The sequence below is a fragment of the Lichenostomus cassidix genome, chromosome 11 (genome assembly GCF_008360975.1).
Source record: "Lichenostomus cassidix isolate B80296 chromosome 11, HeHo_3.0, whole genome shotgun sequence".
NCBI classification, from domain to species: Eukaryota; Metazoa; Chordata; class Aves; order Passeriformes; family Meliphagidae; genus Lichenostomus; species Lichenostomus cassidix.
This window is the reverse complement of record NC_139492.1, coordinates 6,457,587-6,482,893: the sequence shown is the minus strand read 5'-3', so window position 1 is coordinate 6,482,893 and position 25,307 is coordinate 6,457,587. Positions and strand designations below refer to the sequence as shown.

Below are 25,307 nucleotides of genomic sequence, written 5' to 3'. Positions count from 1 at the left end.
ATTTTTAAACAAACAGTAATGTACTAGATTGCATTTGAGCTGCCATACTTTTTAAGAACATATTTTAAATACTATCATTAACTATACCCTTAGCTTTAGGCTGCCAGTGGCCATCCTGACTCCCTCACTCACTGCTGAAGAGGACAGACATCAAACATCAGGTCAGCTGCAGAAAGGAAATGGAGTAGGGAATGGGAGTGATAATTCTGCTTCCATCCAAACTCAGAGACCTCATGGCACAATCAAAACACAAAACCAAAAGCATTTTGAATATCATGAAAGATAAAATATGTTACTGCTTCAGTAAGAGGTAACAATCTCTCCACAAAGAGATGGAAAGAAATTATGAAATTTAACCTTAAACCTAACTTTCAGAGATCCCTGCTCTCAACAAAAGCTGGACTCAAAACCCCCTTTTTTTTAAACTCCTGAAACACATAACACTTCATTTGAAAATAGTGAGAATAAAAAAAGGATCTTTAAAACACTTTGTCTGTAAAAAGACAATTCAAGGTGCATAAGAAGAATATCACCAGAGCAGTATGGAGACAGGCTGAGCTAAGCCTCCTGTCTCACCTGGCAGAGATGCTTTGAACCAGACTCAACACTGTAACAGACCAACAGGCTCCTTGCCAGTGCCCAGCCTGAGAGTCAATAGCTCAGTCTCCCGAGACAAAGGCTGCATGCTTGTTTTGCTGTTAAAACACAGCTAAGGAAAGGAACTAATTTTTCATAATCCACTGAAATTTTTTACAGCAGTTATACAGCTAAGGGTGTCTGCAAATTTCCATTATAAAGCCATGACCAACTGTTAATCAAATCTTAAGAGTTGTGCTATTGGAGAGGTTTAGTGTGGTTTGTGACTTTTACCTTCTGTGTTTTAGCATCCAATCAAAACACTCTTACCCAAAAATGTGAGCTAATGGCTAAGTCATCTAAGCAGCAGCACAAGAATAAAGACAGGTTTCCCTGGAAGGCTGCTGGAACAGAAATCTATTTCCCCCTGTTAGGGCTCCAATGACACAATGCAAACACCATTTTCTTAAGAAATTTGTGCAAGTCAAAATAGAACTGCAAGTCTTCGGATGCAGCAGCTGTGCATGACAATGCCAACAAGAGCTAAGCTACAGGACCCAAAGAAAAGAGGCTCTCCATGTTAAAAGTTGTGACCCTTTTCCCAAGATTAGATTTTGTGCCTTTCACATACATTACAACACTGGAAAGCCCCATCCCAGCAGTTTTGCACTTGCCAGAGGAATATAATTTGACAAATTTAGGAAGGCAACAAGACTGTGAAAGTTGGCCACAACAGCAGCCAGATTTATCAAAGTGGTAACACTTCTATTTTACTTTGAAATGGTTTTTTAATAGAAGCTTGACCCCACATCTCTGAGTGCAGGCAATGGTAAAGGCAGCAGCCAGTACCTTCCTCTCGATAGGCAGTGCCATCCATTCACCCTGAATTCCAACCATCAGATGTTACATTGAGATGCAAGACTATAAAGTTTCCTAACTTATGATAAAAATACAAGTTTTTATTCCGTAAGAAGTAGCTGGTACTGATACCTCTCACCAAACAGCACAGAATGCCAGTACCTGACACCTCCTCTATACCAGAGAGTCCCTGTGGGACATCCACTGAACAACTGCCCTGGCACATCTTGCCCTCAACAAAGCCCCAGGATCAGATGCTGTTGGAGCAGAACATGTTCCCTGCACGGGAAAAAGCAGCTGCTAGGGCAGCGCTGGAGCCCTGCCAGGTGCAGCCTCCTGTGCTCACACACACCTCCACTGACCACTGGGACCATCCCCACCACACACAGCAGCTGCTCTCCTGGCAGGCTCAAGCACATGCATGGATGCACAAAGGAGTTACAAGCTGCACAGGCTGACCAACCTGCTGTGGGAAAGATGAAATCAACATCCACTGAAAGGAATGCTCTGTGAGTGGATTTGCACCTGCCTGGCAGAGTGGATGCCCAGCCTGCCCCCTCCTCTGGATCATCCAACCGAGCACGCCAGTGGCTCCAAGTGGCACTGGGATCATTTCTCTGCAATGTGCAGCCCAAGAATGGGTGATTCATCCCCTCAAATATTTGGTTACAGCCAACCATAATACTGCCTCATGATGGAAAATGCCTCTTCTTTCCATGAAATAAAGTACACTGCCAAGCAAACAAAAAAACCCTCGTGCCCATAAATGGGGAGGGTTTCAGCTACCAAAACCACTTTTCCAGTTTCTGCCACCATTACAAGAGTAAGACCAGCGACTTCTCCTATTGAGCAGAGTAACATGGGAGCTCAGTCAGCAAACCACACAGTCAAAGCTGACAGCTTTTCAAATGCAAAACTGTGAGTGTTTTGGCCAGCAGTTTCCTATTAAGGAGATAAAATAATTAGAAATATTTCCTCAGCATTTCTTTCCCAAATAAATGATGCTCCTAAAAAGGAAAAGATGGAAATACTTGTGATGCCAGTCAGATGAAAGTTCAAACTAGAAGGAAACACAGCTATGAATTGCTGAAAGATAATCAACTTTGATAGAGGAATAAGAGGAAGAAGGCTGTTTGCAAAACAAGCTTTTATAACAAGGAGAATTTTCAGCTTTGAAATAACTGGGATAGTCATGAAAACCAAGAATTTTAAGTAAAATACATACAACTAGAATGTGAAATGGAGACTTTCTCAGAAGATCCCATTGACATGCAAGGTCAACCTCTCACCTGCAAGACTTGTGCAACTAAAGAGAAGGAGCTGCTGGCTGTCCAGCATGGCACCACGCACTGCACGCAGTTAGGGGACCACAGGCTTTGGGAGGAGCAAGTAAATACCCTGCTGGTTCTTTTGCATGTGGTAACCAACCAGCATATTGTGTAATCTGAAGCAAACCCCTAATTCAATTCTATTTTCTTTAAAAATACCTTGGAGGATCAAGACCAGTGTCAAAACTCGATGGGAAGCAGCCTTTACTGGCATGCAGCATTTCACAAAGCCATTACCACAGTTGGTTGCTTTCTCGCTGTAGCAAGAGCACCCTAAGCTGAAAGCAGACTGTCCTTGAGCATGCCAGTTTCACAGAAAGGGAGACTCACCGTGCCTCAAAGCTTCCCAGCTCCTGCACAAGTGCCCATCAGTGAAAAGCCCCAGGGTTGCGCAAGGTTTACTCAAACAATTGGGCTTTAACCCTGATGTCTTCTCCAGGTAATTCATCTTCTTCACAAACACAGAGGAGTTGAGGATCTGATCTCTTGTTTGACTTGATGTGATAACAGTCAAAGGAGAAAGAAGCAGACACTAAATAGCACCACAGTAGTTTCTTCTTCTGTAGACTCACTGTGAAAGTCAGATTTTATACTCACTTGCACATTGCACTACTTTGTCTTTTCACTTCCCTTAAACCCCTTTTTTAAGCTGATACAGGAAGACTAAAATTGCAACATGGATTTAAAGCGAACTTCACTTTCTCACTTAAATAAGCATCTCCAGAGCAGGCCTGGTAGGGATTCCTCCCTGCAGTTTTTCCCTTACCTCTGGATACAGAGACACTAGTGCTCAGGATATGTCAGGCATCAGACTGTTCAGCTATCTTTCTGAAAGGGAAACTGAAGCATTTACCACCTTTTGAGCTTCCCCATCTCAGAGGTCATCACTCGTCATCTGACAGTCATTTAGGTGGAACTGTCCTTTGTACTACAGCCCCCAGAAAACCTCAACTATGCTTCACATCTAAACCAACGCTGGTATCGATCATGCTTCCTGCTTCTCAGCTCCCCAAGCCACAGATGGATCATTACATTTCTTATCAGAGACAGAGCTTAAGTTATGCTTTGAGGCAGATGAAAGCACTTCTGAGATAATGATCTTTTAAAGAGATAGTGGTATCTGACAGCCCAGTGAAGTTGAACAAGAGGTGCCTCCAGCAGGGTGACGTGGCCTGGCAGAGCTGAACAAGCTGAGCAGTTGCCCAAGGAGCAGAGTATAATGTACTGCTTCAGAAGCAGCAGCAAGATAAAGATAATGCCCTGTAGATGGCAAGGAGCACTAATCCTATAAACTGCAGAGATACAAGCACATGAAATAAAATCGATTAGCTATACCCTATTAAGTTTTGGCACAGACATTCATTTGGAGGCTTATAAATAACTCTTTCAATTAATTCAAGTTAATCTTCCTTGCTGCCCAGAAAGTCAAAGGCATTATCAACAACACAATTTTGACAAAAGCATTCATGATAGCAGGATTCAAAATTAAATTTAAAAAAAAAACCAAAAAAACCCCAAAACCTGTCCCAAAAAATCCACTAGAAATTCCAGAACAGACCATGCTAGAAGGGAAGTGACTCTTTGTATACCAAGCAAAGGTGTAGAATGGCAAAGAAAATACAAAAAAAACCCCTCACTTTTTAAAACTTTATCTAGTAAAATTTACAATAGTCCATTTCAGAAAGGATAAGGCTTTATCTCTATCAGTATCCAGAAGCCAATGAAAGAGTTCTCTTAAGTCACAGAGATCAACTCCTTGTAAACTGCAATACTTAAAGCATCTTGTGCATGAGCAAAATTTAAACCACAAAAGCATTTTGAGGGGCAAGACAAGAGAGAGAACAGCTCACCTACAATGTAGTCCTGCCCCTGGAACTAGATCTAGGGCTAGCACAAAGGCATCCAAATCATCACGCTGTGGGCACCAGGAAGATGCTACAAGGAGGGACTGCTGGAAGCAGGAGCAGATTCTTGTCAGCAAATCACCAGCTTCATGTGACTGAGCCAAAACAGTGGCAACCCAGAGGTTGGCTGTTTCTTGAATGTAATGTAATCTTATTACTTTTGTTTCTTCCAAATCAGAGTTGAGCTTGTTTTCAGAGGAACATTGGGTGCAGAACTACTCCGTAGAAGGCAGAAGAGGCTTCTGCTGTAGACCACAGAACTAAGCCCAGCTACATGGCATGACTAAGCTATTACGAATGCGTAAAATTCACATGTCCAAAGACTGTTTTCACTGTAAAATTTTGATAACATTACTGAAAAATTCAGCAATGCTTTGGTTAGAAGCCTGCACTGTCAGCTGTCTGACAACTGCCTCAGCGAGCAGGGCACAGAGCAGACAATACCTAGAAACAGGCTGAAGGAAGTTCCATTTCTTGATAATTCAAGCAATATCAGAGGATGGCCTGATCTTTCAGTGGCCAGAGTTGAGAGGCCTTCCCTGCCAGCCACGGAAACCCGGCTGCTCTTTGCTAGACAAAGTTCAGGACTGTACTGGCAGAGCAGGAAATGTCCTTCTAACTCTCTTTCCTCCTGCGAGTGGATACAGTGACAGCTGCTCAAGAGACTGTCATCTGAGTCCAACACAACATGTAGGTCACTAGGTTAGCAAACCTGCCTCGGAAGCACTCATGGAAAGCACAGTTCCTCAACTACCTGGGGCTCCCAGAGAAGTCTACAGACCCTGATGCACAGCTCTGGGCAGGTCACTTGAACCCCCTTATGCCACCTACTGAAAACAAGAAAAAACCCACCCACACAGTAACTCAGCTTCATTTCTTCCCATTTGTCTCTTCAGGTTCTGCCTTCAAGACCTTTCCTTTCTGCCCTGCTACAGGTCTGCCAGCAAAGCACGCTGCAGGAGAGATCCTGGGGTGGATTAGCAGCCATGTGTAACAAGTGCTTCTGCCAGGACTCACAGGTGTCCTGCTCCAACCACTGAGCTGTGGTAATTTCTTACAGTGTTTTAGGGCCTCCACCAGTACGAAGAAACCCAGAGGAAGTTGGTTAGTGTGTCTGTGGCCATGGAGGTGTCTCATGGGTGACTGCCCATGAGACAGCTCGGACAAGTGCTGGTGGGTTAAGAAGTGAGAGGAGGATGAGCACGTACACGTCTCACAAGGCACTCTAAATATGGTTTAAACATTAAGACTGTGCACCCAGGTTAGTCAAAAAAGGCAGAAAACTCAAAAACTGTTTAAGAGGCTTTCAAAATCCTGTAATATTACCAGGAACACAAAGGCTCAGTCACCTGGGGCTTCTGCTAAATAACTTTCTGAGGAATTTCAGGTGAATTAAGATTAAATTGTTTCGATAATTACACTACTTCACTAAATGTTTAGTGTTCAGTTTAAACACCACTTTACTAAATGTTACAAAGGAGTAATGCTCTAAAGAGAGAATAACTCATCTATTGTTAATTTTAAAAAAAAAAAAAATCTTTTCTTTCAGGACTGATACATAACTAGAGTTTGAATGCAAACACACATACCATTTTTCATTCACCAGTAGGTGAATGTTTTTAAAAGCAGGGAACAATTCTAAGCCTGCTCCATGCCAGAGAGCTTTGCCTTTAGAAAAAGAAAAAAAGAGCATCAGCATGTTGCTGGATTTCCTTTTTTCAGTATGACTTTCTAGCACGTCCCACTGTCTGCAGGAAGGTATAAGATACACATGAACAGTGCAGCCTTCTGGCTTGCACTTCACCAGCTGCCCCCTAACCTATGATTGCAGCAGTAATTCTATCAGTTTGTGCACATGAACTGAAGCCAGCAATCCAAAAACCCATGCCAACACTTCAGATCAAAATGTCCTCTACACTTGTCTTTTTCCTCACATCTAACAAAACACCAAGATATTGAGATATTTAGAGCAAAATGGAAGCATTTTCTATGAAAAAAGAGGCCTTAGAAAGGGGGAAAAAGAATTAGTCATATTTCATATGCTCAGAAACCACTACTTCCCTGAGGGGAGAGATTTATTAGGAAAAAGATGGATTTCTTGTTACTGATCATGCCAACTCACTGAATTCCATTTAACAAACATGCATGAAAAACCAAGGAGCAGCACCTCACCCAGACTTTGGACTGCCAGGTATCCCTACTGCATGGGCAAAGCCCACCAACTACCCAAAGCTCCCACAGCAGAGCTGTGCTTCCAAAGCACAATTCTGGTCACAGTGATGGTAGATCAAGGGCAGGTAATTACAAGCACTGCTGAAGAGAGATCGTGATGCATTGGTCAGTCACACAACCTCATGAGTCACGTGCGAACATTTGACTTTTATTAGACCTCAACAACATAGTGAAGAATAGAAAAGGAAATAAAGATCATGCTGGCACAGCCACTGCCCTGCGATGCCAACTTTACAGTCACCACACACAGACCAGGAAAATAAAATATATTGTCAGAAGGAAATACACATGAGATACTTGAAAGACAAGGATTCCCAGCACAGCACCACTGCCTGCACTGCTTTAAAGCAATGAATAAATTCAAAGTCTACTGGGCAATCTTAAGTTCAATAGAGAAAAAAACCCCACAAAAGAGTCTGAAATGCTGAACACAATACACTGATAATGGAGTAGAACAGGACAAATATAATGACATTATCTGGCCTTCAATTTACTATAAGATGATAGCATTTGAGTTGCTGCCTCTGTGTTGAGAAGGAAACCATAGAGTGCACATGATGTGCCTTACTCCACTTTGTGAGGATATCACCACATAACTACACAAACAACAGAGGACATTACCAAAAACAGCACATTGTCAGGTAGGGGAAATAATGATATGAAAGGAAATTAGAATGAAGAAACCTGAAGAGTTGCAGGCTACTAAGAGTTCCGTGACAAATCGCTGCCTTTATTACTAACTTACTAAACCTTGCTTACCTTACTAAATATCTTCCTGTTATTCCTTAATTTTAACAAGCAAACAAAAAGCTTGAAGAAAATTGACTTTGATTCCACCTGATGGGCAGAATATGAGAGATGTCTTACTTTACAGGAGGGAACCAAAACATTTTAAGTGGTCCATTTCAGCCCTATCCATTAGGCTCACAGCAAATGAAATGTGCTGCAATCCAAGACCTCCTATGTGAAAACACTGATAATGTACCAAGGGAGAGCACTGCAGGGTTGTGCAGAAAATCATCATGTCCCTCTAAGAGGAAAGAAGAAAAACATTAAGAAAAGCACAGAAAAATATATCAGTGAGAACAAGGAACCCAGTCAGTGATCACCAAATTATGAGGCCACAGAGTAGGATACTAGAGTGGCTACCATGAAGCACTGCAGTCAAACTCCATGAATAGGAGGCTGGAAGTAAATAAAAAGGAAAGTTAAAGACCGTAGGGAAACCATTAAAGCCCACCTTCCCCCAAGCACACACTGAATCACAGCTGATGATAAGGGAGGTGTGTGGACAAGCTGGATTAGGTCTATCAGCAATCTAAGAGTGGGTAAACAACCAAGGCTAAGCTAATAAGCAATCAGCAACAGTTTTGACAAGAGTTGTGCAGAATGCAAAACACAGCAGTAAAACACCCTGGAGGAGCTTCCTACTCAAGTGATGGACAGCAGAAGCTGAAAACTTTCAGTTAGCAGGAACCTCAAGAGAATGTCTGGATGAAAAGGGGAGAGACAAGAAATGATCACGCAACTACAATTGTGCTTCACTCATCTGAAAGGTAGCACACCACGGGAAATTCACAATCTGTTCAAGCAGTCCTATAAATAGGAACAAACAGCAGAGATTGGGGCACAAAGCAATAATAGCAATGTCCTAAAGGGAGGGACAGAGGAACGGGTGCCAGGAGGAGAAAGGGCCTCTTTTGCTGAGTGGATTTCAGCAGAGAACAAAGACACAGGCAAAAGTGCTTACAGAAGAATGGGACAGATTTAGATCAAAGAACAGATCAATTCTGTGCATTTGGATAAATGCAAAACAAAAACACATTGAACAGCATCACAGACTATTAAAATAGTATGACAAGTTTTGAGAATGCACAGTCCTCTGGAAATCCACAGTCAAATATAGGGGTCCAAGGGGAGACAAGATGCAAGGGAATACTTCAGATGGCTCATAGCTGATGACAACACTCACTGTTTAAAAATCTGTATAGTTTGGCAAGAAAATAGCAAAAATTTTCATACCAGGAAGTAAACAAGGGAAAGTCATAGTATACAAATGGATGTAGGTCTCCACAGGACAATAACTTCATAGCACTGATGGATGTACAGAAAATTAGTAGCAAAGCAGAACTGAGCTGAGGACCAGCATGAGAAAACAACACCAAAACAAATACATGCATTCACTGCAAGACAAAGGACAGAAAAACTAAAATCCTGAGGCAAAGCTAGCGCTAAGTAGAAAAAAATCTCTTATACTGAAGAAAACAAACACTGACACAGACATAAAATGAAAAAAAAAACCCACCAAACACACCAGCATTCAGAAAACAGAGCAGTATCTACAAGGCTGAATAAATTTAGGAGAGAAAATGCAGCTCTTACATCTGTGCTTCTCCATGGACCAAAGTTCTACTGTGTGAGAAAAACTGGTAACACCAGCTGAGCACCAAAATTAACTCTGGGCTCAGGGACGAGAGTTTGCAATAACGAAACTGAAAATGAAAAGTAAGGTCACTACAGTCATTCATGGGACCTTCTTTAAGACTGCAGCCAGAAGGGACACTGCACCTACTGCTACACAGCAGAACACGTTAAAAAATGGCAGTTCCTAAAAAGAGAGGATCAATGAAGGTACGCGAGATAGAAACAGCGATCAGCAGGACAGACTCAAAGGGCTTGAAAGAGAAACTCACGCTCGATATGGGGATAATAGAAGCAATGAAAAAATCCTGCTTTATAAGCACTGAAGTGGGAGAGCAGAGCAGAGGTGTTACCGCACCGGTAGCAAAGGTGCTGCTGCCTAATCCATCGCCAGGAACGCAAAACAAAAGATCCAGGCAAACGAGCACATTTGGTGGCTCCCTCCACACCTTCGCATCTCCTCTGAAAAGGCAGAAAACTTGCTCTGCAGAAATACTTTTACGTTGTGAGCGATAAATAGTTGCCAGCATTCTTACTTCTCACATTCGTGCAACAATACTCAATGGCTCAACAACACCGCCGTGCTCCCGAGCTGCCAAGAGCTCCCAGAGCAGCACGTCGAGTCTGTAATTCCGCGATTCGATGTCATTTTGCCCCTCGCACGCCAAACCCGCCGTAGCCAAGCCCTTGTTTTGCAAGTCATAGGAGCACCCGGGAGGCTCCGTTAGCAAGTTCCAGCCCTGCCGGCCCCGAGCAGCGCCGGGCTCGGAGCGCCCCAGCTCGCCAAACCCCTTTCATTCACCTTTAGCGGCTTTCCTCAGCGAGCTCCCAACTCCACACGCCAGCCCCGCTCTGCCCGGCTCCGGGGCCTCCGGCAGAGCCCAGCGAGCCCCGGGCTGCACCGTGGCCACCCGCCGCTTCCCGCCGCTTGCCCTCCGCGGGAGGGGAGGTACCGCTGGCCCCGGGAGGCAGTCAGGGAGTACACACAGCTCCGGGGGCACCTGCTGCAGCCACCGGAGCCGGCGGGACCGCGGGCCGCTGCCTGGGGCCGGGGGGCTGCGCTGGCCTGGCCCCCAGCCCAACCGAGAGCTGCCCCGGCGGCCCCCGGGGGAGCGGAAGGCGGGGTGGAGCGAGCACGGTGCCGTCGCTCATTAACGCACAGCCGGCACCGGACCACCAGCGCGGCCACCAGCACCCAACCCGGCGCCGTTCCTTCCCCTCAGCCCCATGCGCGCCCCGCTACACCCCAGCCCCGCGGCACGCGCCCACCGGGCCGCGCCCGCCCTGCCTCACCTCAGCTCGGCGCAGCCCCGCCGGGAGCGCAGCGGTGCCGCCGCGGCCCCCGCGCCCTCCGCCCCTGCCCGGCCCGGCCCGGCGCTGCCGCCGCTCCTTTGTGCCGAAAGATGGAGGCGACTCACGGCGCGGCCCCGCCCCGGGCACAGGCCACGCCCCCGCCCCGCGGCCCCGCCCCCCGCCGTCTCCCGGGCGACCCGCCCCGCCCTCGTCCCCGCCCCCGGCGCGAGAGCTTCGCCCAATCGCGGCGCGGGACCGCCGTGACGACCTCCCGTCAGCCAACCCCCGCGCGCTCCGCGCCCCGCTCTGCCTGCCGTAAGGGCGGTGGCGATTGGCTGCTGCGGGGGCGGGGCCGCCTAAGGAAGAGCTCGTTCGATTGGCTGTGGCGGGCGGAAGGGGCGGGGCGCCCGGCGGAGGGGAGCGGGGTCAATGGCGGCGCTGCGGACTCGGCGGTGCCGCTCGCTGTGAGGGGCCGCGGTACGTGCCGGGGGCGGGCCCGGGGCGGCGGGGCCGAGGGGAGCGCCCGGGGGCGGGGAAAGCGGCCGTGGCCGGGCCGCGGGGCCATTCTTGTGCAGGAGTGAAGCGGGCCGGGCCTGGGCCCTGCGAGCGCGGCGGGCCGGGGGCCGCTCCCGGGACGAGGGCTGGAGGAAGATGGGGAGAGGAGGTCGCAGTGAGGCTCGGAGCAGCGGAGGGTTCCCGCACCGAGTTCCGCGGGCGCTGCAGGGAGCGGGGCCGGGGCGGGTTCCGGCTGGTGGGGAGCGATTCATCCCCTCCGTGTCGGGGCGGCTCCAGGCTCGGCGCGCAGCGCTTTATTGGATGTGCTGCGGGGGAGCGGGGAGCGCTGCCCGAGTGGGTTCAGTGGTGGGCTGATGAACTGGGTAGGGAAAGCAATCTGTGTTATTTCATGGGGGCTGAACGTATTGGAAGCTGCATACGAGTACCCAAAACACTATCGCTGCTCTTCATCTGTTCCAGCCTAGGTGGTGGCAAGGGCTGTGAAGTTTTGGAGGTTTTTGATCCTGGGGATGTTACCATCTGGTATTATAAAAACCAGCTGTGACATAAACTTCTGTCATTTGCAGTGACAGCATAGCCCTAGAATACAGTCACCAGACGAAAACAGATAAACAGGGGAAAGTTGCCAAGTGCGTGTTTTTTGTCGGTCTGGTTTGTGTGTGTTTGCTTCAGATGGTAGAGAGTAAAGCATGCAGCAAGATTAGCAAACTTTATAAGTGCAAGTTAACTTTAATATAGTGCTGCTTGATGGGTTTTTTTCCCCCACATCTTTGTGCCCTGAGATTTGGTTGTCAGCTTTCAGGACAGTATTGAAAACAGCATTGCTGCATCTCAGGTTGTAATTAAACCTTATCCACTTAATGTGTCTTAAAATATATTGTCTAAGTGAACTGACTGATCCAGGTGGTTTGCTGCTGAAGGCTTTAGTCCTCAGAGGATGCTGTGTTCTTGTAGAATCCCTCTCTCTCAGTTACTTTCTGTCACCATTGTTTTGGAACCTTTTGTTGCATCTCTAAATGGATGGGCTGAGATGATACAACTGGAGAAACAAGTTATGTTGTGTATGCAGCACATGGATAAGAAAGCTGGCCTTGTGATCAGGACCTGTATTCAGCAGTGAAATGAAATTTTCATCTTCTCTGTAGGTTTCCAACTTGATCCACCTTCAGAAATGACACTCAAAGAGCAAGTGCTCCATGCTTTCTGGAAAGTGGATTTGTCTTTAGGTGGATTTTTGTTCGATATTAAAAAAGAAAGAAAGAAAAGTTAACAAAAGAGAAAATCATCAGCCCTTGATCTGTTCTTCCTGTCCCCAGCTCTTAAGAGAATCCTTTTGTCTTCTTTTAATAATACCCACCTTCAGAATGCATCCTGCTGTAACAAATATTTGTCCAGTGCTCTAACCTGGATTTCTCCTGATACCTCATTTTTTTCATGCTTATTACAAACAGTGCCCTACAAAAGTATCAGTTTTGAATAACCCACAAAAGTATCAATTTTGGTAAGGATTTCAGGACTTCCTGCAGGAGTGATTCCTTGTGGTGTGAAGGAAGGATAATAAACAGGTTTCTTCCCTTATTTGGGTTACTGTATCCTTTCCTCCTTGGAAGAGTAACTGTTCTGGGCTCTCTTCTGTGCTGAAATGCAGGCAGGGTGAGATCCCAAATAAAGAGTAGTTGGTGGAACTGGGTGCAGTCATCTGTAGTCCTTAACTTGCTCCAGTTATACCAGGGAGATAAAAAGTAGGAAAACAGTTGTGTTTGCATGTCTTTAGATGAACAACTCTGCTTGTGTTTATGTTGTACTACTGTGTGCAGGCTTGAGGTAAGAAACAAAAACAGGCTTTGTTGTGTACTGTGGAGCTGGCAGAATAATTCTGACAGGAGACACCTAGGACTTACAGAAGCCATTTGTTTCATCCTGGGCTTACAAGATGGCTTACATGGTCAAGACCATGAGTTTCCTTGTTAGATCAACTACTTGGAGCATCTTCACCCTGCACCTGCTATTGAAATCTTGAAGCAGAGGGTGGCTGCACTGTGTGGGAAGGGGCTGTGCTCTCCAGGGGAAGTGCTGCTCATTTTCTAACCCCAGCTCTGTTCTAACCTTGGGGAATTCCCTCTCTCACTCACCTGTTGAACTCTGTGTAACCCCAACAGCCCCCAGCTCAGCTCTCCCTGGGGCTGCTGGGAGCTGCAGGAGGTTTTTGAGACTGGAGAGATGAGTTGCCGTCAAGCACCTTGGAATTGCTCCCTCTCTGCCCTGCCTTGGCAGGGAGGAGAATGGGGTGAAATAAACCTCAGGGATTGAGATAAGAACAGTTTGATAATTGAAACAAAATAAATATATTAGTACTATAATCAGTACTATTAGTATTAACAGTAATAATAACCATGAAAAGGAGAGAGAGAGAGAGGATCAAACCCAAGAGAAACAAGTGATTCTCAATATAGTTGTTCACCACCCCATGCCCAGCCTGTCCTCAATCAGGGATCAGCAAATTCCAGCCAGCTCCCCCCAGTTTATATGTTGGGCATGGTGTTCTGTGGTTGTGGTTCTATGGAATATCCCTTTGGCCAGTTCAGGACAGCTGTCCTGGCCATGCTCCCTCACAGCTTCTTGTGTAGCTCCTCGCTGGCAGAGCATGAGACACTGAGAAGTCCTTGACTCAGAGCACAACTGAGCAACAGCTAACACTGCAAGAGTCTTATCAACGTTATTGTCATACTAAACCCAAACCACAGAGCTGTACCAGCTACTAAGAGGTTTATCTCTGTCACAGCCAAAACCAGCCAAAACTCTGTCCCAGCTAATTTCTGAAATCTCGCTGTTAATCACGTCTCAATACATGCATTCAACAACTGAAAACAGGCAGGCTTTCTTAAATTTTCTCAGGCTGGGCAAAAAGAACTTGGGATTTGATGTTCTCCTCTCACTTTATCTCTTCAGAACAAAGACATGGAAGAACATAAATAAAAGAATGAAAGTGTAGGTGACGGTGGTTTTTATTTTTAATATTTGTTTAAGCAAAGTAAATCCATTAAAATATGACTTGCAGAGAAACAGCCTGAGGCAGACAACTAACAGGAAAGATGTAATTATGAAAGAAGAGTAAAGGACTAATAGATGATGTTTATTAGTCTTAGCAGTTATTCAGTGAGTTGGTGTCTATCAGTGCTTACTATGCAGTGTTCTTTAGAGAACTGAAGTTATGGTAAGGGCAGCAGGTCTGTTTTGCAGGATATTTAGTAACATTTCACTCACTGAAAAGCATAATCAGACTCCTGATGTCTTTCATATTGTGTTTTTAGGAGACACTTTTCCACAATGGATGGGGGAGATGGTACTGCTGACCTTGTGATTAACAAGAGGTTCGTGTCTGAAGCAGAGCTAGAGGAGCGACGAAAGAGAAGGCAAGAGGAATGGGAAAAGGTCCGAAAACCTGAGGATCCAAAAGGTATGGGATAAATTTTAATAATTACAGGGAAAAGATCTGAGAATATTTCACTTTTGTGGAAAATAGAAATAAAAAGTGATGGCTTTTTATATTCTATAATTGCAAAAGGTTTTTATATGAAGGAACTGAGAACTGTTGGTGGTTTAGTGTTTCTAACATATGGTCTCCCTTCCTGATTTGTTCCTTTCAGAATGCCCAGAGGAGGCATATGACCCACGGTCGTTGTATGAAAGGCTCCAGGAACAGAGAGAAAAGAAGCAGCAGGAGTTTGAGGAGCAATTTAAATTCAGTAAGCACCAGCAGCAAACTACATGTGTTGTATGCAACAGCTGTACACAACTTCTGAGTAAAGGATATACATATCTGTGTGTCTTGTCTCCCTCTCTGAGAGGGAAACAGAGGCTTCAGGAGAGAAAACAAACAAAAAACCCAAACAAACTTGATAGCAGTTCATGGAAAGGTGGAAATGTGTTGTGGTTTTCTGACTCTTGAACTCATGCTTTGATATATCTGCTTGAATCAATTAAAGAAATCTTGTTAGAGCTGCTATTACATTCCCAAGCCAAAATTATTTAACTAAAAGTAATTTGAGAGTTAAGATTATGGTTTGGAAGAAGTAAATTTACATGTTTTGATTCTTCAAAAGTAGATGTTTGACTCTTCTGATGAAATTGGAACCTAATTTCTATTGATGTTTGAATTTCTGGTTTTATAGAAAAGCCCTTTGAAAAGTGGAAAGTACAGATAGCAGCATTAATACATTAGGACCTCAATGGCTGCTCCTCTTAGTTTGCAGATGAGGCAGGCAGAAAATTAAATTAACTCATGTCACTTGCTTCAAAAAATGTCCCAAGTTTCACTACTTTTGCTCTCTGAAGGGGGCCTCAGCAGTAGCAGTGAGTGCTACAAGTTACTGTTTAAAGATTTATGAATGAGCTCTGCAGGAGTTGGAAGCGGCAGGGATTGGCTTTTATAAAGTTACCTCAAATAATAATTGATTTCCAGAGTTTTTCTGTCAAAGACACAAGCTTGCCAGTTATCAGTGTAAATGGATTTCCTAGTTTGCCCTTAAAGTGACTAGGGCTAAACTATGGGCAAAGATTAAAAATGTGGTGACTTCATGTAAAAGCTTAAACATCCTCATATGGAATTAAACTTTAATGAAGACTGAAGGTGATGTTTAGGCTAAAATTTCTGAGGATGACTACAAACAGCAAAATTTGTTCTTTCTAAAAAGTATTTTTACTATTGTAATTAAATTATTTGCTCAAGAGACATTGAACATTTGCAGAACAGGAAATAAAAGACCTTCCTGCTGTACTAGCATGTACATTCCTTAAAGTAGGGCAGCATGTTTAGAAAGAATTTGTTTTTATTTGGAAATTAGGAGTTGGCTTGCTTCTACTTTTGTTTTTTAACAGGTGTTAATACTAATTAGGTACTAATTGTTTGCTCTAAGAAAATCTACTTCCTATTTTGAGGCAAGATTTATGGGAAGAAGTAATGTGGTTTTTTTTAGTTATTGGTTGGATTAAGAGCATTCTGAGGGGACAGACTTACACTTGGTGTCTGAAACCAAAATAACAAATTTCTCTTTTCTTTATTCAGAGAATATGGTAAGAGGCTTAGATGAAGATGAGACACATTTCCTTGATGAGGTTTCTCGGCAGCAAGAGCTACTAGAAAAGCAACGAAGGGAAGAAGAGCTGAAAGAACTAAATGAATACAGAATATCCTTTGCACTAAAATGGCTGGTGGTTACCTAGAGGAGGGTAAGAGTGGGCTGTAGTTTGTTCTGTCCTTTGAAATGCTTTTTATAAAATTGCTTTGTAGAACACGGACAATGATACACTTTCAAAGTTTCATGGTTTCATTGTAGCTTTGATAGACCACTGTAGTGTTTGATGTTCTCCCCTCATCTCCCACTTACTTGGTACTTTTCTTTCCTTCTCCCCTCTCCGTTTGGAAAGAGAAAGAGAACATAAAGAGAAACCAGCCTATTATTTCTAATCTTTTGTTTTGTCTTCTTATGGAAAACTAAATGCTCTTTTTTTAAAATGTATTTTGCCTAATTTTAATATACCTGTTTGAAATAATTGGTTTGCCCTCTCTGTTACTCTTCTTGAAGTATTAGATTCTTTCTCCCTTGCTGATACCTGCAGGATGAGAAATTAAGTACATCTGTGCATATGTGCTGACTTTCTTTTGGGAGGTCAGTGCCCATGGAGACTCAGCACCTTTGAGTAATAAATACTTGTAGGCAGTACCACGAGCAGGACAGTTTGGCTTTGCTGTTTTGTGCCTAATTTTCATGAAGATATGCTAGAAAATCATATAGGATGCTTTTTCTCTCTAATTTGTTCCAGTCAAGGGAGGCTGGAATAATTTGAGGATTTCTGTGCTAAGCAAAATGTTGCTTTTTTGAGGTTTACTGAACCTATGCAGAATCTGATGGTTTCTTTGTCTCCATTGCTTTTGAGTCATGGGTGAACAAAATGCAAGTTCTCAGGGAAGTGTTAGTGTAAATTAAAGAGTTTGTGGACACAAGGAGGTGACTAAAACCAGTCAGCAAATAAAATTGAATAGTGCTGATACTACAAAGATTGGCCTTACCTTGTGTTAGTCAATGATTTACAATTTGGAGCGTGTGTCCTGTGAAGAGCATCTCAATTAGCTCAGGAATGTGTTTATGAAAAAGCAGTCCTGATGCATTTTTTTTTAACTTCAGAAATAAGCTGCAGTTATTTGATGGATTTGGAGTATTTTCTTGATTTGCTGGACCTAATAATGGGATATTCATGGGATATATTTAGTTGATGGTTGCTCGGGGGGCTGGCTGATCCAGGGTTGTGCAGTGTGAGGTTGTGCTGTGGGAGCAGCTGACAGCTCTCGTTATGTCACATACATCTGGGGTGAGCCATACCAGCCCAGAGGGAATCTTAAGTTGTCTTGAATTAGCCACATAACACACAGATCCCTGAATGGCCTGATCAAGATGTACAGGCCATCTTATCTCAATCTTTTTCAGTCTTGGTAATATTAGTGGCTGTGGATCCAGTCTTGCTGTAAAAATTAAACTGTAGAACTTCCTACTGATGGGGTGGAGGAAGGGAGAATGTTTTATAGTCACCTTATCTTGTCAAAAAAACGAGCAGGGTTGCCCATTTAATTTTCTTCTTTAAATTATTTTTATTTAGCCACAGTATTTCAAGCAACCTCAGAGCAAAATGACTTGTTTGTGTTTGAAATTTTTGGTGGTGTTCTGAAATGCAAAAGTGTTTTTTGCACCTACAGGTTGTTACTAATGGTTTATCACTGCAGTGACAAAACCCACTGTGTACTAGGTAAATGTGCTGCATCTCTAGGTACTGATTAACTGCTCTTCCAAATTAATAAGAGGAATGTCAACCCAATGGGTTTCAGTATTTGGGTTTTTGGGGTTTTTTTTGGTATAGCATTTAATTTAAGCTACCCAGAGGCACGAATTTCATGGTAAAAACTGCATCAATATTCAAGTATAAAATTTGGTTTTTTTCTATTTTTCTTAATTTTTCAGGTTGAACGATCACAAAATTATACATCTGCAGGATAAATATACCTTGGAATATTTTAATGTACTCTTGAGCATAAGAAATTCATATTCATGGATGAACAGAAATTTTTCTTCCTCCTGCATGAACAGCTAGGTTTCTTTGCTCCTTACCCTATCCAGACTCCCCTGTTCTGACTGTGATTTATGATTTACAAATATTTTTAAAGTAATTTCCAAAAAGTATTTGAGAACAAGATCATCTTGTCTTCACTGCTATCTAAATGTGGGAACAGTCCCCCTCCAAGAAGCTGGCTTTACTGAAGGACAGCTTGTTTAGTGCAGTTGATATTTAAGATTGAGAGGTTTATTTCTAATGTTGTCTTCCTGGGAGGGAACACTTCTTGGCTGGATATAACATTACATTTGCTAATGACAGCAGGATGTATAAAATACCCACTGAAAATGTGCTGTGCCTTTCTAGTTGAGGAAGTTTAGTAGAATGCCATCCTGGGTGGAAGCAAAAAGCCTGTAATTTGGTATCTCTTAAAAGAAAAGCCTTTGAGTTCCTCAGTCAGGCTTAGAATATAACAAGGTAATGGACTTCAATGTGGAAGTTGTACACTGCAGTGTGTGGAAGAATTGTGTGGCAACATCAAACTATGCTTGACACAAGGAGCTTTCAGATGGCTTTGGATTGCCACAGGATGGCACTCCTGTGCCATCTCAAAAATAGATAAATTTGAACAGTGGTTTGGGCTGAGAAGACTTTTGGTTGAAGTAGGGAGCAGTCTGGGTTACTGCTGTATCCTTAGGAAAATCTAAAAAGAAATGGCGTCTGAACATTCCTGACCATAAAGTGATTGGAGACTGAGTGTCACTTCAAAGCAAAGTCTTAAGTTTTTTTGATTTGTAGATGTTCAGTAGGGAAAAAGCTATGGCTTCAAATATATGGACCATCAACATGAAATTCACTATCCAATATATGTCTGCAGTGACTGGGGCTCTTGTGAAACTCCAACTTGTGGAATTGTAGGTGGAGGAGAAACTGTCAGAATACTAGATTTGAGTTTATTAACACATGTTTAAATTAGGTTAATTTGGCTTTGCTTGTGCAGTTTAAAATTTTTGCAGAAGTTTGTGTGGCTCTCCTGGCACCTGATCTACAGACAGAGTCTTTGGCAGACCTCTCTTTAGCAGATACAGCTGGACATTGTTATCAGATCCTGCCAGAAGGAGAGATGTTCAACGTGTGTAGAGTGTGCCCTAATAACAAACAGACCCAGCCCCTTCTTATCCCATCTGAAAACCTGCTTAAGCTTCTCCACTTCATTATAGGTTTCAGCTGCATTTCACCTTGCTAACACTCTTTTAATCTACTTAGCTCTTCTGTGCAGTTGCAATCTTTTTGGGTGGATCTTGGACCACATTTCCCCATAACCAATCTGTCATCTTCCTCTTGGGATTGGTGCTCAGACCAGCAGTTGTGGTCCTTACAGAGACATGATTTGAAAAGGCAGAGTGCTATAGACCAAACCCAAAAAATAGAACTGTTCTGTCTTGCTAGGCTGAAATCTGCCAGCTTCAGCAAAAAGAGGGTTTGAGGAGTGGAAGTGAGTGCACATATTGCTACTTAGCTTTCCTGCTAAGGATTAGAGTTTGGAGCAGCAAATTTGAATTACAAATATGTTGATCCCCATAGAAGGGGAAGTATGGCATTGCTTGTTTGGTTTGTTTGTTTTGGTCCAGCCTGACCTTTTTGCTCTTCTAAGGCCTTTAGAAAAAGGATGGTGGGTATGTTCATGGGTGCTGGGTGTCATGTGTTACACATTTCTGGCTTCAGAACAGCAGCTCCCAGGCTGCTGCCTGGACATCTTCACAGGGAGAGCTGGTCCTGGTACCCAAGAGAGCTCTGACCCCAGAGGGTGAAGTATCTTCTCTTTTGGCTGAGGGTACCAGCTTAATGACATTACAAATAAATTAATTTTGATAGAATATGTGAATGAACTTCGGTTGCTGCTGTCAGCAGAGCTGGCTAAATATATCAGGGAGGAAATGTCTGTTCTCCCCGTTCCTTCCCAGTTGATCCTTAACCCTTAATTCACAGCACTCTCACTAAAGTGGGAGTCAGTATGGACCCAAAGAAGGAAACTGAGAAGAAATTGCCCATGAAGTCAGTGGAAAACAAGAACAAATTTTCTCAGGCAAAGCTGTTGGCAGGAGCTGTGAAACACAGAAGGTTAGTTTCACACCTCTATAAATTCATGAGGAACGGAACCCAGTTAGCAGTGTAAAGGGAGACAGGCCAAAACTGCCTCCAGAGAGTGAAGTGTAAACCTTAGCCCTAAAGAAAAATGGGGGAAAGTATAAGAAAAGACCAGTCTTGTTTCTATAGGCTCTCACAAACTGTGGGGAAAAACATGAAGCAATTCAAATAGATAAGCGTGTGTAAAGCAAGTGGGTAGACTCTTCATTTTAGAGTGCCAGGCTTGGGCAATCCTGCTTGGGGATCTAGAGGGAATATATTTTATATCTCTGTTTGTAGATATCAGTGTCACCTTGCTCATGCAATTTCATTCAGGGTTGCCTAATTTATCAGCCAATTTTACCTGTGTTTAAAATGAATTGTTTTAATTGCTGCTGGGGACAGCATAGGGGAGACAAGGTTACAAGAGAGAAGCTTTGTGTACCAGTTTGGTCCTGAGGACATCAGAAAAACTTCCTGTGTTCCTCAGGGATTTGCACTGATACATCAACACCCTTTCCATCCCAGGGAGGTGGCAGCAGGGTTTGTGATGTGTTAGCTGCTTTGATCTTGGCCTGCCAACACAGCTGCTGGTGTGCTACAGGTTATGGAGAAACCAGGCTTGTGGGACCAGACTTATTTCCCACAGATGAATCATCTAATACTTTAGATGATTACTGACATCTCAAAATTCAGTGTGTTTGAAACATCTTGGGGAATGTGAGATTATTTTAGAAGCTTATCTTGTAGGGTGATGTTTAGCTCCCAGTTCAGCAGTAATTGCATGTCTGAAAACTGAAGTTAGCACTTCTACCACCTAATGTTTGTGGGGTTGGGTGGTAGTTTGGGTTTTGGGAAGGCAGAGAAGAAAAACCCTGAGCAGATAACATGCATCCAATACTGTTGTTTTTGTCTTGTAACTACTAGTACTTAACCCACGATGTACAAAAGGAGCTGGCATGTGCTTAATGGTACTTCTAAAGTCTGCAGATGGCATCTGTTTAAAGAGAGCATCTTAACTGACATGTCAGTGCCATTGCAGACTTGCTTTGCAGTCTTCTATTTTTGCCATCTTATCTCTTTATTGTGAAGTGGCCCAAAGCAAGTGCAGTGTGAGCTCAACATCTGCTCCCTGAGCTTTGTAATTTCCTGTAAAGGATGCATTACTATTAAAAGCTCTCTGCACAGAATAACCTTTCATCTGTACTGCATGTTCTGATAGGGACAGAAAAGAGTTAATACATAATAATGCTCATGCTTCATCAGTTCATCACAGCTGAATCTGGGAAGCATTTGTTTGTGTGGATGACTTGGAATTGGGAACATGCAGGAGCAAGGGGGGGAAATCTGAGCAGTGACAGGAGAGAGTTACAGAAGCTCTGAACAGTCAGAAGTCCAAGTCATGCTCCTTTCTTCCAATGCCACTTTGGGGCCAAAAAGGACCTTTCTAGACACGGCAACTGTGTGAATTGCTTCAAGACTGTCTAGGCTTACTGGGTGCAAGATTTCTAGATGTTTTAGAATAGGCTCTGTAAGTGATTGAAGTAGGGGAAGGAAGCCCTGGAAGGGAAAAGCCATGGATGTTGGCACCAGCAAGTGTGGTAATCATCCACATGTGCAAGGCTGTGGTCATGTGGATGTCTGAAGCTCAGGTAGTCATTCCCAGTCTCCTGTGGGGTGCATCCTGCTGAATAGGCAGCTCTGGGTTGCTGTGCAAGGGGTTTAACTTGGACTCCAAGAGGTGTGTTCCTTTCCCAGGTTAGCAAGTGATACCTGTAGGTAGGTGTTGACGCTGTCTTGGATCCTGCATGTTCCCCAAGGAGCCTCAGTTGCTGGCAGATGGAAGTGGTGATGGTCATCAGGAGACCCTGCTGGCATTTGCTGTAGCATTTGAGGCAAAGATGCAACAATGACTTCACAGTAATTAAGTGGTTGTCTATGAGGAACAAGACACTTTCTTATTTTTTCCACAGTTCAGATGGTGGTAACAGTGTGAAGAGGTTGAAACTAGACACTGACCATGACGAAAAGAATCAAGGTATGTCCCAGCTTCTGCGTGTGGGAAGCTGTGTGTCTGTCACTGAACAGCGATTGATTTGGGATTAAGTCTCATAGAGGCTTTGCTTTTCTGTTCCTTCACTGGGCAAGACAGCACAGGCTCTGGCTGGTATGTTCTCTCTTAAAGCAGTAGAAATGGAAACTGTAAATGCTGACAGCTTTCATGGAAAATAGGGCTGCCGAGAACCTCTGCAGGTTATCAGGATGTACCCTGCCCAAACCAGTCCTGACAGATGTTTATCTAAGTTGCTCTTAAGTCTCCACAGATAGACTGTGCACCTTCCTTGGAGAGTTTATTCTAATGCTTGACTGATTTAATCTGCAAGAGTTTAACCTGATAACCAATGGAAGTCCCCTTCGGTGCATTTCAAGCCTAATGCTTGTTCTGTGGGCATGAGACATTGAGAACAGATCATCCCTTTCCTCTTCACAGCAGAATTGGGTGTATTTGTATACATCCACTTTAGCTTTATGCTCTGTGAATCTATTAAATGATTCAGTCCATCCTGAAATCAATTTGTTTCAAAAAATCGTGGGGAGCTAGAAGAAAAATTAAGTCGTGTTTCAGCTTTAGCTGTCAGGGCTGCAATTGACTTGCTGTCAAGATACTCTGACACAAATCGGGTGAGCTGCAATTGTGTAACAACAACCCAAGGCGCTTCCCGAATCTCCTTCTGTTCCGTAAACTTTCAGAACAGCAGAAATAATTAATTAGCCATGGAAGATGGGAGATGTTGACTAGCAGAACGATGGAATAAAACTTTTTCTCAACTATGCTGTTACATTGCAAAAAAAAAAAACATACTCAATTACTCAAAGCAAAGCCATTTATTCTTATTTAGTGGGTTTGGTACTTGACAAGCATCAAACTGACAACTTTAGAATAAAAAATCTCTAATGCCAGCATAGAGCTGGGCTTAAACTAGGGATGAGAAAAAAAAAATCCCCTGAGGTAGCAAGTCCTTCCTGTCAGAATGGCTTTATTACAGCATAAAGCTGCCTTATGCTTTAATTAAATCCTGAAATCATCCGCCACTTATGTGGGAAAAGCAGGTGAGTGACACGTGGCAGTTCCTGGGCTGATTGAAACTTCTTTCCTGCACTCTGTTTTTTGACTGAGGTTTCTCTCTTCCAGAAAAACCCTCCTGTGTTCCCTTGGGGAGCAGCTCAGTGGGAGGCTCCACAGTGCACTGTCCCTCGGCAGCTGTGTGCATCGGGATCCTGCCTGGCCTGGGCGCCTACTCGGGGAGCAGCGACTCAGAGTCCAGCTCGGACAGCGAAGGCACTATTAATTCCACTGGGAAGATTGTCTCTTCTGTCTTTCGTGGCAACAGTTTCTTTGATGGTCCATAACAAAATCCCTCCGTGTGTAATGTAGTGCAGAATATCTTCCAAAGCCCTGATGGATGCTTGTTGCATCCTTCTGCCCCAAATATTATCTTTCTAGCTAACCTCTCAACTTTAATACACTCAGATACTCCTGAAGTAACTCATTATTTCCCCCCCCACCCCCAACTTTCCATTTCTGGGGTGCATACTGAGCCTGGAAGAAAAGCTGCCATCCTAAAGCAGAAGGCACATCTAACCATGTAACAAAGGTCTGAGGGTATGGAGGAGAGATCTTTATCTTTTACAATTCTTATGGGAAGAATTATGTTGATTTAAGAAGTTTATACAAGACTAACAGGCAAAAAATAATCACTTGAAGCAGTGAAGTCTTGTAGAAGCAGCCATGTGTTCTGTTTTAAAATGTCATTTTTATTCTGTATTTGAAAAATGGGGGCAGAACCAAATTTGAGCAGATGGTGAAGTGTAGATTGCCATGACACTGTAAAGAAGTTTTAGTGTTACATGATTAAAGACATTCTGAATGCATTTTTTTATCTCTGCTTTTGCCATTCATAATTGTTCTCATTCCATTAAGCAATTTCTGCTCTACCCAACCAGCTCTTCCCTCAAACCGCCATCCAGGAGAGGTATAGGTCAGTTTCCCACAAAAGCAGAGGTGGTGATGGAAAACTTGCTCTGAGTGACTTCACAGGAACTGCAATTGGCTGTTCTGCTCAAAGGCTGTTGTTGCTCCAGCATGAGGGCTTGACAAGTGATTCAGCTTTTCAGCAGCAGTGTCCTGAAGGGCATGAATCCAGGCTGGGTGGGATTCCTCTGTTCAGCCAAACTCCTATGTACAGAAGCTGGAGAGCTCCCATCCTTTTAACCTCAGTGTGCTGATGGGAGTTTGGAAGGTTGGAACAGCTCATCTTGACTGCTCAGAGGTGGAAGTGTCTTCATGCAATCCTTCTCTTTGTACTACATTTGTAAGGGAGCAGCTGGGATAAAAGCAGAGAAATCAAGGCCTGTAGTGAATTCATGCCTTAGCATGAAGGTTGAAGTTTCCAAAGGAAACGGGGTGAGTTGTGCTTAAAATGAAGCTATCCTTAGTCAAATACCCCTTCTGTTTGCACAGCCCTGTTCCACAATCAGATCCTTACACACACACTGTAATTCCTCCCCTGTTCTGGGCTGCTTGGCATCTCCTGTGTTAGCTCCAGAGTTCTTCCTGCCTCTTCTCTATGTACTGTAATTATGGCACTTTCAGGTGTAAAATAGGTAGATGCTTTGCTTTTGGTGACTTTCATCTTACTGAACTATGGAGTGAAATGGAAGTGGTGCACAAAAAAAAAAATAGCATGCTTTTTTATTAAAGTTGCACAAGCAAGAGCCTCAAGGAGTTGGTATGAGAGCTGCTGGTGTTCTTCCCTGCATTTATCTAGATCAGTGATCTGAGTGTAGAGTCAGAGCAGCCTGACCAAGCTGTGAGCATGCTGGGGCCATTTTCTTGAGTGGTATCTTGCACAGCTGCAGTCAAAATGCCTGGTTTAGACACAGGGAG

General features: G+C 43.8%; 2 protein-coding genes across 3 annotated transcripts in view; one reads left to right on the top strand and one right to left on the bottom strand.

Annotated features, from left to right (window-relative positions):
* The window catches only part of RSPRY1 (ring finger and SPRY domain containing 1), a 37,356-nt gene extending 26,598 nt beyond the window's left edge, over window positions 1-10,758 (bottom strand). Inside the window, exon 1 of the mRNA XM_085071564.1 lies at window positions 10,613-10,758. The gene's annotated coding sequence lies outside the window, so the exon portion shown is untranslated. The remainder of the gene's footprint in view (window positions 1-10,612) is intronic.
* Window positions 10,759-11,000: 242 nt separating this feature from the next.
* On the top strand, window positions 11,001-24,292 carry PSME3IP1 (proteasome activator subunit 3 interacting protein 1). 2 transcript variants are annotated; one of them, XM_085071563.1, is made up of 7 exons: window positions 11,001-11,089; window positions 14,440-14,585; window positions 14,776-14,874; window positions 16,194-16,316; window positions 20,221-20,353; window positions 22,333-22,397; window positions 23,553-24,292. In XM_085071563.1, the coding sequence occupies exons 2-7, from the start codon at window positions 14,456-14,458 to the stop codon at window positions 23,768-23,770; spliced, it is 768 nt and encodes a 255-aa protein (XP_084927689.1). In that variant the 5' UTR covers window positions 11,001-11,089; window positions 14,440-14,455; the 3' UTR covers window positions 23,771-24,292. The 2 variants fall into 2 exon arrangements, with proteins under 2 accessions (XP_084927689.1, XP_084927688.1); XM_085071562.1 differs by lacking the exon at window positions 11,001-11,089 and having other exon boundaries at window positions 16,194-16,320; window positions 20,225-20,353.
* The last annotated feature ends 1,015 nt before the right edge of the window (window positions 24,293-25,307 follow it).

Excerpts from the sequence above, each read along its gene's own strand:
- PSME3IP1 (XM_085071563.1), top strand. The coding sequence starts at position 14,456 with ATGGATGGGGGAGATGGTACTGCTGACCTTGTGATTAACAAGAGGTTC. Across the intron at positions 14,875-16,193 it reads TGAGGAGCAATTTAAATTCA|AGAATATGGTAAGAGGCTTA; the intron begins GTAAGCACCAGC and ends TTCTTTATTCAG. Across the intron at positions 16,317-20,220 it reads AGAACTAAATGAATACAGAA|GCACTCTCACTAAAGTGGGA; the intron begins TATCCTTTGCAC and ends CCTTAATTCACA.